Source organism: Somniosus microcephalus, chromosome 12 (assembly GCF_052327205.1).
Source record: "Somniosus microcephalus isolate GS21.2 chromosome 12, FLI_Smic_1.0, whole genome shotgun sequence".
In the NCBI taxonomy this organism is placed as follows: domain Eukaryota; kingdom Metazoa; phylum Chordata; class Chondrichthyes; order Squaliformes; family Somniosidae; genus Somniosus; species Somniosus microcephalus.
Genome location: NC_140998.1, coordinates 99,447,322 through 99,463,483, shown reverse-complemented (window position 1 = coordinate 99,463,483; position 16,162 = coordinate 99,447,322). Strand labels below are relative to the sequence as shown.

Here is a 16,162-nt window from a genome sequence, read left to right as displayed (position 1 = left end):
TCCAATGAGTAGAGTCCCAATCTACTCAACCTCTCCTCATATGACCACCCCCTCATTCCCGGGATTAACCGAGTGAACCTTCTTTGTACTGACTCGAGAGCAAGTATGTCTTTTCTTAAGTATGGACACCAAAACTGTATGCAGTATTCCAGGTGCGGTCTCACCAATACCTTGTATAACTGCAGCAATACCTCCCTGTTTTTATATTCTATCCCCCTAGCAATAAAAGCCAACATTCCATTGGCCTTCTTGATCACTTGCTGCACCTGCATACTAACTTTTTGAGTTTCGTGCACCAGGACCCCCAGATCCCTTTGTACTACAGTACTTTCCAGTTTCTTGCCATTAAGATAATAACTTGCTCTATGATTTTTCCTGCCAAAGTGCATAACCTCACACTTTCCAGTATTGTATTCCATCTGCCAAATCTCTGCCCACTTACTTAGCCTGTCTATGTCACTTTGCAGGTTTTTTATGTCCTCCTCACTCACTACTTTCCCTCCCATCTTTGTATCTGATGCGCCATCAATTACTCAAAAGACTGAGGTTAAGCGAGTAACAACCAGGCTTTTATTAACTAAAGAATGAAGGTCTTGTCTCGAGTGGTCGACCCGTCCAGAATACTAAGGGACTGGGAGGTAGTCACTTATATACCTGGAATAGTGGGAGGAGTCAGCCGAGGCACGTCCAGACCTGTACCTAGTGGAATACACATACAGACAGGTATAACAGTGGTTTACCACATTCACCCCTTGTTTAAAAATGAGTCCGGCGGGGTGAAGTGTATTTAAAAGTTTGTGTATTGGAGTCTCTCCGGAGGTCTTGTCTGCCGCTGTGATTGACGTGGCGACGGCAGGGGTGGTGGAGCTTCTGGCGTCGCGTCCCGTGTAGGCTGGGGCCCTGGAGTGTAGTCCTCGTCCAAGGCGAGCCGGCTGCTGGGGTTGGATATCGGGTGGGGGGGGGGGGGTGGTAATGGGTAGTGGGTTACAGCGGTCCCCGAGGGTGCGAGGTCTCGTATGGAGACTGTGTCCTCCCGCCCGTCCGGGTACGCAATGTAAGCGTACTGGGGGTTGGCGTGGAGGAGGTCGACCCTCTCGACCAGGGGGTCCGTTTTATTGGCCCTCACGTGTCTTCTCAGTAGTACCGGCCCTGGGGACGTCAGCCATGGCGGTAACGATGTCCCCGATGTGGACTTCCTTGGGAAGACAAACATTTTCTCGTGAGGGGTGGCATTGGTGGCAGTGCAGAGCAGTGACGAATCGAGTGGAGCGCATCGGGGAGCACCTCCTGCCAGCGGGAGGTCGGAAGGCCCCTAGACTTTAAGGCTAGTAGGGCGGCCTTCCAAACTGTTGCATTCTCTCTTTCCACCTGTCCGTTCCCCCAGGGGTTGTAACTGGTGGTCCTGCTTGTGGCTATACCCTTAGCGAGCAGGTACTGGCGGAGTTCGTTGCTCATAAACGATGAGCCCCGGTCGCTATGGATATAGCTGGGGAAACCGAACAGGGTGAAGAGGCTGTTGAGAGATTTAACGACCGTGGCACTGGTCATGTCCGAGCAGGGGATAGCGAACGGGAAACAGGAGTACTCGTCAATGATGTTGAGGAAGTACACATTGCGGTCGGAGGAGGGGAGAGGCCCTTTAAAATCGACGCTCAGGCGTTCGAAAGGGCGAGTGGCTTTTATCAGGTGGGCTCTGTCTGGTCTATAAAAGTGCGGTTTGCACTCAGCGCAGACTTGGCAGTTCTTGGTCATGGTCCTGACCTCCTCGATGGAGTAAGGCAGGTTGCGGGCCTTGATGAAGTGGAAGAACCTGGTGACCCCCGGGTGGCAGAGGTCATTGTGGAGGGCCCTCAGCCTATCGATCTGCGCGCTGGCGCAGGTGCCACGCGATAGGACATCTGGGGGTTCATTGAGCTTCCCAGGCCGGTACAAGATCTCGTAGTTGTAGGTGGAAAGTTCGATTCTCCACCTCAAGATCTTGTCATTTTTGATTTTGCCCCTCTGCTTGTTGTTGAACATAAAAGCAACTGAACGCTGGTCAGTGAGCAGGGTAAATCGTTTTCCGGCCAGGTAGTGCCTCCAATGACGCACAGCCTCCACAATAGCCTGGGCCTCCTTCTCGACCGCGGAGTGTCTGGTCTCCGGGCCCTGGAGGGTTCGTGAGAAGAATGCCACAGGTCTCCCCGCCTGATTAAGGGTGGCGGCCAGAGCGAAGTCGGACGCATCGCTTTCCACCTGGAAGGGGATGGATTCGTCCACTGCGTGCATGGTGGCTTTGGCAATGTCCTCCTTGATACGGTGGAAGGCCAAGCGGGCCTCTGCCATCAGGGGAAAAGAGGTGGATTTGGTCAGCGGACGGGCTTTGTCTGCATAGTAGGGGACCCACTGAGCGTAGTAGGAAAAAAACCCTAGGCACCTCTTCAGGGCTTTTAGGCAGTGGGGCAATGGGAGTTCCATAAGGGGACGCATCCGGTCCGGGTCGGGGCCGATGACCCCGTGTTCCACAACACAGCCAAGGATGGCGAGGCGGTCTGTGCGGAATATGCACTTCTCCTTGTTATATGTCAGGTTCAGGAGTTGGGCGGTGCGGAGGAATTTCTCGAGGTTTGCGTCATGGTCCCGCAAGTCATGGCCGCAGATGGTCACATTGTCTAGGTAAGGGAAAGTGGCCTGCAGCGCGTTTTGATCGACCATCCGGTCCATCTCCCTTTGGAAGACGGAGACCCCGTTGGTAACGCCGAAGGGAACCCTAAGGAAGTGATAGAGGCGGCCGTTTGCCTCAAAAGCAGTATACTGGTGGTCTTCAGGGCGGATGGGGAGCTGGTGGTACGCTGATTTCAGGTCAATGGTTGAAAAGACGCGGTACTGCGCGATCTGGTTGACCATGTCAGCTATGCGGGGGAGTGGGTAGGCGTCCAGCAGGGTGTAGCGGTTTATTGTTTGGCTGTAGTCGATGACCAGGCGTTGTTTCTCGCCGGTCTTAACAACCACAACCTGGGCTCGCCAGGGGCTGGAGCTGCCCTCAATAATCCCCTCCTTCAAGAGCCGCTCCACTTCGGTTTTGATGAAAACCCTGTCCCCGGCACTGTATCGCCTGCTCTTTGTGGCGATGGGCTTACAGTCGGGGGTGAGGTTAGCAAACAGTGGGGGGGGGGTGGGACTCTGAGTGTCGAGAGGTTGCATCTGGTGCGCGGCGGGCAATTTGGAGGCTGCTGGCTGCGGACTGTGAGTGGGGGGAGGGGGCCACCGTACGCCATCGTAACGCTTTTGAGGTGGCACTGGAAATCCAACCCCAGTAGGACGGCAGCGCAGAGGTCGGGCAGGACCAGGAGTTTAAAATTATTGAACACAGTCCCGTCTACTACTAGTGTCACCACGCAGTAGCCGCCAATGTCCGCTGACTGGGACTCGGAGGCCATAGAAATCCGCTGGTGCGCAGGCAGGACTGGGAGAGAGCAACGCCGCACCGTGTCGGGGTGGATGAAGCCCTCTGTGCTCCCGGAGTCAAAAAGGCAGTTTATTGCATGGCCGTTTACCTTAACGTCCATTTTGGACCGAGCTAGTTGGTGCGGTCTTGTTTGGTCCAGCGTAACAGAGGCCAGCGTAGGGGTCGGTGTGTCGCTGCGGGTATCAGATGGGGGGGGGGTTGGCGGTCTGCTGCGTCCCGGCTGGTGTCCAAGATGGCGGCGTCCATGATTCCCATGTGGCTGGGGTCGTCCAAGATGGCTGCTGCTGCGGTGGTTCGCACATGGCTGGGGAGGCCCAAGATGGCGGCCCGCACGGGGCGCTGTTGGGGGCCCAAGATGGCGGCTCGCCCGGCCCACACGTGGCACTGCTGGCGTTCGGGGTGGCTTTGGCCTTGCAGACGCTGGCGTAGTGTCCCTTTTTCCCGCAGCCAGAGTAGGTCGCATTCTTCGCCGGGCAGCGCGCTCTGGGGTGTTTGGCCTGGCCACAGAAGTAGCATTTCTGGCCTTGGGATACTGCTGTCTGGCTTTGGGACACTGTTGCAGTAGTTGGGCCGTTGTTGGGCTGTGGCTGGGGTGGCACGGTGCTATGGGGCTGTCCTACCGTGTCCCAGGTTGTCGTTCCCCGCGGCGTCCACGGTGCAGAGGAGTAGGCGTCCATGCCCCGGTAGGCTGCGTCCAGCGTTAGTGCGATTTCGGAGGCTTTGTCGAGGGTGAGGTCACTCTGCTCCAGCAGTCGCTGTCGGGTGTAGTTGGACCTGTGGCCCGCTACGAAGGCATCCCGGATCAGTTCCTCCGTGTACTTAGCGGGCGTTACTGCCTTACACCCACAGGCCCGGCCAAGCACGGACAGTGCTTGGAGGTATTCCTCAGTCGATTCCCCAGGTTGTTGCTTGCGACTCCCCAGAAGGTGCCTGGCATATACTTCGTTCACAGGGCGCGTGTACTGGGTCTTGAGGAGCTGGAGGGCGGCTGTGTACGAGGTCGCGTCCCGGATGACTGAGTACGCTCGGTGGTTCACCTTGGAGATCAGGACAGACAGTTTGTCCGCATCCGTTGCGACCGCAGTGGAGGCAGTCAGGAATGTCTCGAAGCACGTGAGCCAGTGAGCAAACTTGGTGGAAGCGTCCGCTTCCCGACTGTCCAGGTCCAGGCATGCTGGTGTGAGGATCTTCTCCATTATAAAAAATTTAGTTAATAAAAAATTGATGCGCCATCAATTACTCAAAAGACTGAGGTTAAGCGAGTAACAACCAGGCTTTTATTAACTAAAGAATGAAGGTCTTGTCTCGAGTGGTCGACCCGTCCAGAATACTAAGGGACTGGGAGGTAGTCACTTATATACCTGGAATAGTGGGAGGAGTCAGCCGAGGCATGTCCAGACCTGTACCTAGTGGAATACACATACACATACAGACAGGTATAACAGTGGTTTACCACAGTATCATCTGCAAACTTTGATATGTTACACTCGGTCCCCTCCTCCAAATCGTTAATATAGATTGTAAAGAGTTGGGGACCCAGCACTGACCCCTGCGGAACACCACTAGTTACTGATTGCCAGTCTGAGAATGAACCATTTATCCCAACTCTCTGCTTTCTGTTAGAGAGCCAATTTTCCACCCACGCCAGAATATTGGCATAGTGGTTAGCACTGTTGCCTCACAGCGCCAGGGACCCGGGTTCGAATCCGGCCTCGGGTGACTGTCTGTGTGGAGTTTGCACATTCTCCCCGTGTTTGCGTGGGTTTCCTCCGGGTGCTCCGGTTTCCTCCCACAGTCCAAAGATGTGCGGGTTAGGTTGATTGGCTATGATAAATTGACCCTTAGTGTTAGGGGGATTAAATACGTGGGGTTACGGGGATAGGGTGGGATATGTGTTGGTGTAGGGGTTACGGGGATCGGGTGGGATATGTGTCGGTGCAGGCTCGATGGGCCGAAATGGCCTCTATCTGCACTGTGGGGTTTCTGTGATTCTGTGAACCCCGTGATTTTTTATCTTGAGCAATAATCTTTTGTGTGGCACCTTGTCAAATGCCTTTTGGAAGTCTAAATACACTACGTCCACTGGTTCTCCTTTATCCACCCTGTATGTTACTTCCTCAAAGAACTCAAGCAAATTTGTCAAACATGACTTCCCCTTCATGAAACCATGCTGAGTTTGTCCTATTAAATTATGTTTATCCAAATGTCCCGTTACTGTCTCCTTAATAATGGACTCTAACATTTTACCAACCACAGATGTTAGACTAACAGGTCTATAGTTTCCAGCCTTCTGCCTACTACCCTTTTTAAATAAGGGTGTTACATTAGCATAGTTAGTTGCTTAATTGTCCACTACCATTCACTATATGAGGCAAGACTGCAGAGCTTTGACCTGATCCGTTAGTGTGAATTCGCTAAGCTCTGTCTATAGCATGCTGCTTCCACTGTTTAGCATGCATTAAGTCCTGTGTTGTAGCTTCATCAGGTTGGCACCTCATTTTCAGATATGTCTGGTGCTGCTAATGGCATGCTCTGCTACGCTCCTCGTTGAACCAGGGTTTTTCATCTGGCTTGATGCTGATGAAAGAGTGAGGAATATGCCAAGCCATGAAGTTACAGATTGTGGTGGTGTACAATTCGTCTGCTGCTGATGGCCCACAGCCTCATGGATCCCAGTTTTGAGCTGCTAGATCTGTTCTTAATCTATCCCATTTAGCACTGCGGTAGTGCCACACAACACAATGGAGGGTGTCCTTAGTATGAAGCCAGGACTTGGTCTCCACGAGGACTGTGCTATAGTCACTTCTACCAATTGTCAAAGACGGACGCATCTGCGACAGGGTACGGCAGTGTAGTGGTTAGGTTACTGAACTAGTAATCCAGAAATCGCAAGTTCAAATCCCACTGTGGCAGTTTGAGAATTTGAATTCAATTAAAAAAGAAATCTGCAACAGTAAAAGTAACCAAAATGCTGTTGGAATGTCATTAAAAACCCAACCTAAAAAAGGGTATCAGGACTGCCAAATGGAAACAGACACTGCGGATAGAGGATCACTTCCGCAACAACTCGGACCCCCGGCGCATGTGGCAAGGCATCCAGTCCATCACTGACTACAAGGGCAAAAACACCAGTCCCCCGGTCAGCGACGCCTCCCTTCCGGAGGAGCTTAACAACTTCTACGCTCGCTTCGACAGGGACAACAGGAGCCGGCTACCAAAGCCTTGCCACCCCCGGAAGACCAGGTGCTCACTCTGTCGACCTCCGACGTAAGGGGCGCTCTACGCAGAGTGAACACACGAAAGGCTACTGGACCGGATAGCATCCCTGGACGGGTACTCAAGGAATGTGCTGATCAGCTGGCTGATGTCTTCACCGCCATCTTCAACCTGTCATTGGCCCAGGCAGTAGTCCCTACATGCTTCAAGACCGCCACCATCATTCCTGTGCCTAAACAAGCGGCTGTGACGTGTCTGAACGACTATCGACCTGTCGCACTCACACCCATCATAATGAAGTGTTTCGAGAGACTGGTCTTAGCCCACATCAAAGCCAGTGTTCCTGCCTCCCTTGACCAACACCAGTTTGCCTATCGGTCAAACAGATCAATGGAGGATGCAATCACAACTGCTCTACACTCGGCACTGAATCACCTAGATGGTAAGGAGACCTACATCAGAATGTTGTTTATAGACTACAGCTCAGCATTCAACACCATCGTCCCCAACAAGCTGGCCACCAAACTCTTGGCCTGAACACTTCCCTCTGCAACTGGACCCTGGACTTCCTAACAAACAGACCCCAGTCTGTCAAATTAGGTAACCACACCTCCCCCCCCCCCCCGACCCTGAACACGGGGGCCCAAGGATGTGTGCTGAGCCCCCTCCTCACCCACGACTGTGTGGCTGTTAATGGTTCCAACACCATCATCAAGTTCGCAGATGACACCACGGTAGTAGGCCAGATCACCAACAACGATGAGTCAGCCTACAGGGAGGAGGTCCAGCATCTCGTGAAGTGGTGCGCCGACAACAACCTGGCCCTTAACACCAAGAAAACAAAGGAAATAATCGTGGACTTCAGGAAGTCCAAAGGCGGAAGTCACACCCCCATCCACATCAATGGGGCGGAGGTGGAAAGGGTGGCCAGCTTTAAGTTCCTCGGAGTCCACATCACGGAAGACCTCTCCTGGTCACTCAACACCTCCTCTCTGGTGAAGAAGGCCCAGCAGCGCCTATATTTCTTGAGGAGGCTGAAGGGATGTAATCTGTCACCCCCGATCCTCTCTAACTTCTACCGCTGCACTATAGAGAGCATCCTGACAAACTGTATCACGGTATGGTACGGCAGCTGTAGCTCCCATGACCGGAAAGCCCTGCAGCGGGTAGTCAAAACTGCCCAACGCATTACCGGCACCCGGCTACCGACCATAGAACATATATATCAGAAACGCTGCCTACGGAGGGCACGGTCCATCATCAAAGACCCTACCCACCCCAGCCACAGCCTGTTCGCCCTCCTACCATCTGGAAGACGCTACAGATGCATTCGCACCCGTACGACCAGATTTAGGAACAGCTTCTTTCCCAGGGCTGTCGTCCTACTGAACTCCACAAATAAACACTAAAGCCTGCACACCTGCCGATGCACTTTATTATGGTCATATTTATGCTAATATATATGTACAAATGTGTTGAAATGTTTAAGTGTCCTAATCCAAATTGTACACTCTCAGGAGCCGCAAGCCTACATCTCGTTGTACTGCACTTGTGCACTAACAATGACAATAAAAGTTGATTTGATTTGATAATGTTCTTAAGGGAAGGAAACCCGCCGTCGTTACTTGGTCTGTGACCACAGTCCCACTTAGCTGCCCTCTACAACTCAAACCACTAAAAAGGAACAAAAGAATAAAACCAGACAGAGCATACAGCTGCCACCTTGGCATCAAATCAGGACACAACAAAGGAGTACCCAACCCAGAATACCCTGAAAAGTCCTCCTCACGAACATCTATTGGGAGAGCTGTCTCACAGACAAGTTAAGCAACAGCCTGACAGTCATACTTTCAGAATCATACCTGTCAGCCAACATCCCAGAATCCTGCCCCACTGGCACGACAGACCCACCTGAGATGCCGATACAGTAGTATACAGTCGGGGGGAAGTGGCCCTGGGTGTCCTCAATATTGAGTTTGGATCCAACAGCTTCAGGTCAAATATGGGCATAGACACGTCCTGCTGATTACTGTCACCCTCCCTCCCTCCCGCAGCTGATGAATCAGTACTCCTCCACGTTGAACACCACTTGGAGGAAGCATTGAGGGTAGCATGGGCACAGAATGTATTCTGGGTGGGAGACTTCAATGTCCAATGTACACCACTGAGGAACTCATCCTCACCAAGCTACCTGTCGCAGATGCTATAGTAGGAGTGCCCACCGCACAATTAACTACTGCTTACCTCCCAGTGTTGGAATGCAGCCTGCACTTCGCACTCGTATTGGTTCTTTACAGTTTTTAAACAGAGCTCCCTATAGATACCTGTAACCAGAAAATCACCTGTTCAGATGGAGAGTTAATGAGATGATTCATTCATATCCATATGTAGGACTACTAAATTAACATTTATATTAGGATCCCTACCAGATCAAGTGGAACTCTCTTATCATAATCAATTTGACAGCTACATTTTTTGTTGTTAAATGTGTTGCATTAAGTAGGCTTATAAAACAAAATGACAGGGTAGACCTCTCCCCACACTTGCAAGGACTGTTAACTGAAACTATGCATTTAAAAAGGAACACGGCAGTAATCTTTTGGACAGACTATTTCCTGCAGTTTTCTTATAATGGTTATGTTGTCAATTAATACAGGAGTTACTCTTACAACTCATTCTAATAACCTATATAATTGCTCCTTAAATAAACAATGGCCATATTCCACAAGGTCAATACTGAAACCAGGTAAAATGCCTCCTTTGTTATGACTTGCTTTTTATTCTGTTCCTAAAGACAATATTAAAAAGATAATGTTATTGTACCATAAACTGAAGCATAAATTTAGCCTGGAAAGTAAAGAACATTTGTTTATTTTTCTAATGTTATCCCCATCTCTCCTGAAGGCAGAATAATGCTGGGTACTGTTCCACTAATGTCGGCAGCCCAGCCAACTTAATCAAAGCAGATACTCCTCAATGTGAACATGTACAGCAACTATTGGAACAATATTTTACCATGTGGGGGTGGACAGGGGGCAGCAAAAAAAATCACAACCAATCTTGATTTTTCTCCTTACCCAATATTGATATGCACAAGCTTTCAGCAATGTTCATTAAACAGTGATCAAAAGCCTAAACTGATTATCTCTTTCTCCCCTTCCGTACACTGAGAGCACTGAAGTTAATTGTAATGCGTTATTACAGTCACAGCTGAGATCAACTACGCCAAAACTATGAAAAAAAAGATAATACATATGAATAGATGACCAATATCCTAAAACTTGACATTTGAAAATAAATTATCAACACAAAGTATTGACAGATTGCATCTTCCACTATAGGATGTGATCTTTAAAAACTATGGGGTAGAAATTCTCCTCGGGCGGTGGCGCAAAACGGATGGTATCAGATTGGCCACCCATTATACGCAGCGGCTGATACTCAGTTCCACTGCAATAGTAGTGCTGATCCGATACCGGCCGAAACAAATTTCTAGGCCTATGTTTTGCCGGTAGTCCTAATATCTATTATAAAGTTTTTACAATTAATTTTGCGGCGCGATTCAATACGTACTTATTATAATGCTGTATGATTGGACTATAATTACCAAAAAGATTCCTTTTAAGGAACAGCACAGAAAGATAGTACACCGTGTTTTCTCCTTTGAAAAATTGATTCAATTCCAAACTATAACTGATGGGATGAAAATCTTCTCTCTCTGCTGGTTGCAAGTATCAAATCCAGCTCCAAGAGAGCATGGATTGAGAACACTAAACTGCTACAACGTAACAAAATTGGGAACCTCACTGAGGTCTGAAGAACAGTTCATGAAAGTGCTGTAGTAGAAAAATTTGGAACTTCCATGCTTTTTTTGAAGCTGGTGTTAAAAGGCTAATTAAGGAAAAGGGACTGAATGCTACTTTGAAAGAAAAGTACTATAACTTTTTTCTAAGTTAAATAGCAGAGCTGGGTTTAAAAAAAAAATTCTCAAGACTAGAATATTTGGATACAGTAGAGAGAGAGATAATTCTTCATTTTGGTGTGTGGTACACCTGACCAAGGAGTGCATGAGTTGTAAACAGGCTACCAAAAATAGAAACGCCTTCAATTCACAACATGAATGGGAGTCACTTTGGAAAGTATAAAACTTCATAAAAAACGTGTTCATTTAAGAATAGAAAGCAATACCTGATCTAAGTTAGTCATAGTACTGAAATAGCACAGATCGGAGACATAAAAATACAATGGGCCTGAATTTGCGGTCGAAGGCTTCCGAACGGCAAAAAATCTACGAACCCACCTGATGGTCCTGGATCCACAGAGACTCGATCCTGGACCTCAATGTGTAGAGGCCCACGTATCCCAGGGGCGCAGGCAGTTCACAAGCACCCCTGGATCACGTGGGCCAGCCCAACCAATGAAAGAAAGGGGGGAGTCCCCATTTCCTGTATGTACGGAAACCCCATAAGCATGAATGGGGGGTCACATAAAAAATACTTACATAGAAAATAAATTTTAAAAACTTACATATTTAAAATTAAAGAATAATTTAATTAAACATTTAAAACAAAAATGTCATTTTTTGAAAAAAATTTAAATGTTTTAAAGGAGCTAAAAATAATCGTAACTTATTTTACAGGTGCTTTAAAGTTCAAATAATTGAAAAATATTATCAGGCTTTTACCAGGCGTAAGAATTTCACTGGGCAGTAGTTAGGCAAATGGCTACGATCTGTCAAGAAGGTTCTTGACAGATCGCAAGTTCCGGGTTTTCGCACATGCGATTCGCGTGCGAAAACCCGGAACTTGCACGGCCCTTATGGGCGCGTACGTACCCATAGGGGCCGCAAAATACGGGCCAATATATCAATGATTGAACTTAAAATCTTTGAAAATGTTATCGGAAACAAAAAGGAAATCCCAATCTAATGGCAATTGAATGACGCAAACCTATTGAAATATTATGGTCATTCTCGTTTTGAACAAATTTTCAGATTCTCAAATGGGAATATCTTAATCATCTTCGATCAATGCTATTAAACCTTAAAGCACAATTCACAGTGTGTGTTCGTTCGGTCACCAATTAACTTTTTGTTGCTCCGAACTAAGAACTATAATAAAATTGCAAAGGGAGGCCTATTCAAAAATGGACATTAAGAAGAAGCAATTTAAATTTGTTTGAACTTAAAGTTATAAATAACAACTGTGGTGAATGCAGAATTGGTGAGTCCATGTAGTTTATTTACAATACAGGCCAGGATATTCTGTAATTGCAGACCGTCGCAAATCCTGAATCTAAGCACCAAAATTACAGGTTAAAAACATTACAAATCAGGATCAGACACTATCTGTTAAACATGGCATCAAATCATCAACATGCACATTAAAAAAATTATAAGCTGAAACTTAATTTTTACCTGCAACTTTTGTTCGGATTTGCATATTCTCTTGTAGAGCTGCTAAAGGTTCCAAATATTCAGGAGCCTTTCCTGCTATAACTTCCTCAAGTTTTGCTTCCACTTGACTTAATCTTTCCCTGTATAACCTGGAAATATAAACACTATTTGGTTAAATCACTCACCTAGAAATGGTTTTAGCTAAATCAAAACGTAAACCGAGACTTGGCAAATCTCATATCCAATTTACACAGAGTGGAATTTGGCAGCACTAAGTGAAGGTGGTTAAAAAATAGTTTAATGTACCTTTTATTATACAGGTGCACTATCCCTTATCCGAAACCCTTGGGACCAGATGTTTTTCGGAATTCGGAATTTTTCGCATTCCAGAATGGTATTCAGAATCAGTATGCAACACCCTAGCGGGGGTCTGGGCAGCACCCCATAAGCAAACACATTAATATTTCTGCAGCAAACCTTATGAATATTCACACTGAGTGGGATAAATAAAGATTATAAATAGTATTACAGTTTATTTGTACAGTAATAATTTGGTAAATTAAATAGTGGGATAAATATAGACCATAAATACTCTAGTTACGCTCCACGAAAAAACTTTCGGTTTTCAGAGGTTTTCGAATTTCGGAATTGCGGATAAGGAATAGTCTACCTGTACTTTACTTAGCATATAGGGAAAATGGATCGGAGTTTACACCTGTCTAGGGGTTTTATACATGATATGTAATTTGGTTCTGAATTACATTAGCGGACTCAAATTAAAGGCCCAGCCACAGTTCAGTCATCAACAGGATGCAGACAACATTAGCTGAAGTACGTTTTACCTAACTTCAGATATAAAAAGGACGGACATAAAGAACACAAATGGTGGGTTACGAATTAGTTTTTTTATAACTACACCTAACACATAATTGCTAATAAAACCATAGGGCTCCATGTCATTGATTATAGTAACATATGCAATAACCGTGCTTGACTGTTGTCAATTGACGATCATCCTTGGTGGCAAGATGGGGCAAATGGACAGATAGCATTAATGGGGTCTCCCTAGCTCCATGATTATATGCCTCACAACGGAAAATTGGAATAGAGCAAACCTTCTTCGGCAGACTCAGTAATTCAGTGCCTGATCCAAACAGATCTGCAGTATGTCAAGATCTTACATTAGAACATAAGAAATAAGAGCAGGAGTAGGCCATACGGCCCCTCGAGCCTGCTCCGCCATTCAATAAGATCATGGCTGATCATCGACCTCAACTTCACCTTCTGCCCAATCTCCATGTCCCTTGATTCCCCTAGAGTCCAAAAATCTATCTATCTCAGCCTTGAATATACTCAAAGACTCAGCATTCACAGCCCTCTGGGGCAGAGAATTCCAAAGATTCACAACCCCCCGAGTGAAGAAATTCCTCCTCATCTCGGTCTTAAATGGTCTAACCCTTATCCTGAGACTATGCCCCCTAGTTCCAGACACTCCAGCCAGGGGAAACAACCTCTCTGCATCTACCCTGTCAATCCCCTTCAGAATCTTGTATGTTTCAATGAGATCACCTCTCATTCTTCTAAACTCCAGAGACTATAGGCCCATTCTGCACAATCTCTCATCATAGGACAGCCCTCTCATCCCAGGAATCAATCTTGTGAACCTTTGTTGCACCGCCTCCAAGGCAAGTATATCCTTCCTTAGATAAGGAGACCAAAACTGTGCACAGTACTCCAGGTCTTCTTCATGATTCATCAGCATGTCTAGCTTATTGATATGGCCTGGAGGGGTAGACCTGCCACATGGGACTGATATTCTTCCTGCTCTGCTCCAAATAATCATGCAAAACCTAACAGTTTGATGGACCTAGCTAGAAAAGCAGAGGTAAACTTACAGTACTCTGGTGGTAATCTGCACAATTTTAGCTGGTTAAACTTCAGCAGTATCGCTGTATACATTTGGGGGACCCTAAGCTTTGGCTTGCGCTAATCTGCATCTATCCCATCTGCGCTGAGGTAAGTGGGATGTGTCCCTATGAGGACAGTGTGCACACTCCAGATCAGTCAAATTGAAACTCTACTCGGCACAAGATAGGTGTGGATGAAGAAGGCCCATTTGATCGCATCCTTTCATTATATCGTCTCTACTGTCTTCCCTTTACAGCACTTTGTGATTACTTAAATTAGTCTAATCGCCTGGATTCAACTACCCTTCCTGGCAATCTGTTCCAATTCTCCTTCTGAAGTTAGACTCATGCCAGGGTATGGTTCTCTAGGTAACAATAGTCTTCTGGTACTTCTCCCAAGCAGTCACTCTACATGTGCAACATTGTGTGTGTGAATCTGGGCAGCCTAATCCTGTCCTCATCTGGCTTGAATATTCAGGTCCTCCCAGAAGGGATTACTGAAGATCATGCAGGATGGAAATACTGACTGACTACTGGGCAAATAAACACTCCCTGCCATCTGTCCTAAACTTGTTCTTCACAGCCTTGAACCTGTGCCCTGCTGTCGTGCTTATCAAGTCATACCTCTTAGCTCACCGAGTGCTGTTTAAACTGTTTAAATTAAATTTGATAAACAAAGATTGCAACTCTTTATCAACTGGCTGGTGGAGTCTGAAGGCTGCACTGGCACACTGAAAGCGGTGTTGGACTTAGTCATAGATGTCTGCCCTTGGTGACAGTAGGCTCCCGAGGTATGGAAAGTGGTCCACGTTGTCCAAGGCCTTGTCGTGGATTTTGATAATCGGGGGGGGCAGTACTGTGTGGCGGGGGCAGGTTGGTAGGAGGATCTTTGTCTTACGGATGTTTAGTGCAAGGCCTATGCTCTTGTGCGCTTCGGTGAAGGTGTTGACGATGGTTTGGAGTTCAACCTCTGAGTGAGTGCAGACGCAAGCGTCGTCTGCATATTGTAATTCGACAACAGAGGATGGAATGGCCTTGGATCTGGACTGGAGGCGATGGAAGTTGAACAGTTTCCCGTTTGCCTGAGGAAGAGAGTGTTTGAAGACCAGGACCTCAAACCCGGCTCTAAGCTCATGGTCTACAGAGCAGCAGTGATACCCGCCCTGCTGTATGCCTCCGAGACATGGACCATGTACAGCAGGCACCTCAAAGCACTGGAGAGGTACCACCAACGCTGCCTCTGCAAGATTCTGCAACTCCATTGGCAGGATAGGCGCACCGACGTCAGTGTTCTCGCTCAGGCCAACATCGAAGCTTTGACCACGCTCGATCAGCTCCGATGGACGGGTCACATTGTCCACATGCCCAATACGAGACTCCCAAAACAAGCGCTATACTCGGAGCTCCGACGCGGCAAGAGAGCCCCAGGTGGGCAGAGGAAATGCTTCAAGGACACCCTCAAAGCCTCCTTGAAAAAGTGCAACATCCCCACTGACACCTGGGAATCCCTGGCCCAAGACCACACAAAGTGGAGGAGAAGCATCCGAGAAGGTGCCGAACACCTCAAGTCTCTGCGCCGGGAGCAAGCGGAAGCCAAACGCAAACAGCGCACGTCAACCCAAGCACCCCACCCACCCGCCCCTTCAACCACCGTCTGCCCCACCTGTGACAGAGACTGTAGGTCCCGCATTGGACTCATCAGTCACCTGAGAACTCATTTTTAATGTGGAAGCAAGTCATCCTCGGTTCCGAGGGACTGCCCAAGAAGAAGGTGGAGTCAAGTGCTAGATGTTTCACTTTAAATAAGGTGCTTAAAATGTTAGAATTTTTCTTAAAAGAACTTTCTGTACTTCAGAGGCTGGATATATACTACACTCTTGAGAACTTGAGAAGTGACCTACTAGAGGGGGCTTTGTAATCCTCTAAATTACACTGCTATTTTTGTGTTGATGCTCACACAAAATCAAAAGTGGCAGCATAAGTGAAGCTAGAGAATGTTGTGCTAGTGCTGTGGAAAGCAAAGCACTGAAGGGCACAAACTAGCATTAAGTTATCAGGGAACAATTTTACTGTTGCTGGTTTTGACAAAATGATTGAATACCAGTGACAAATGGAGGTTTGCTAGAATCCAATCCAGGTTGCATCAGAAAAAAAATTGCGTACTTCAGTGAGATCATTTCACCAGAAATAGGAAAT

The 16,162-nt window shown here is 47.5% G+C and overlaps 1 protein-coding gene across 1 annotated transcript in view; it reads right to left on the bottom strand.

Moving 5' to 3' along the window:
- brms1la (BRMS1 like transcriptional repressor a) overlaps positions 1–16,162 on the bottom strand; it is a 39,109-nt gene that overhangs the window by 18,997 nt on the left and 3,950 nt on the right. Inside the window, exons 2-3 of the mRNA XM_086002314.1 lie at positions 12,081–12,223; positions 8,909–8,988 (exon numbers count right to left, since the gene is read on the bottom strand). Coding sequence (XP_085858440.1) covers positions 8,909–8,988; positions 12,081–12,223 — 223 coding nt within the window. The remainder of the gene's footprint in view (positions 1–8,908; positions 8,989–12,080; positions 12,224–16,162) is intronic.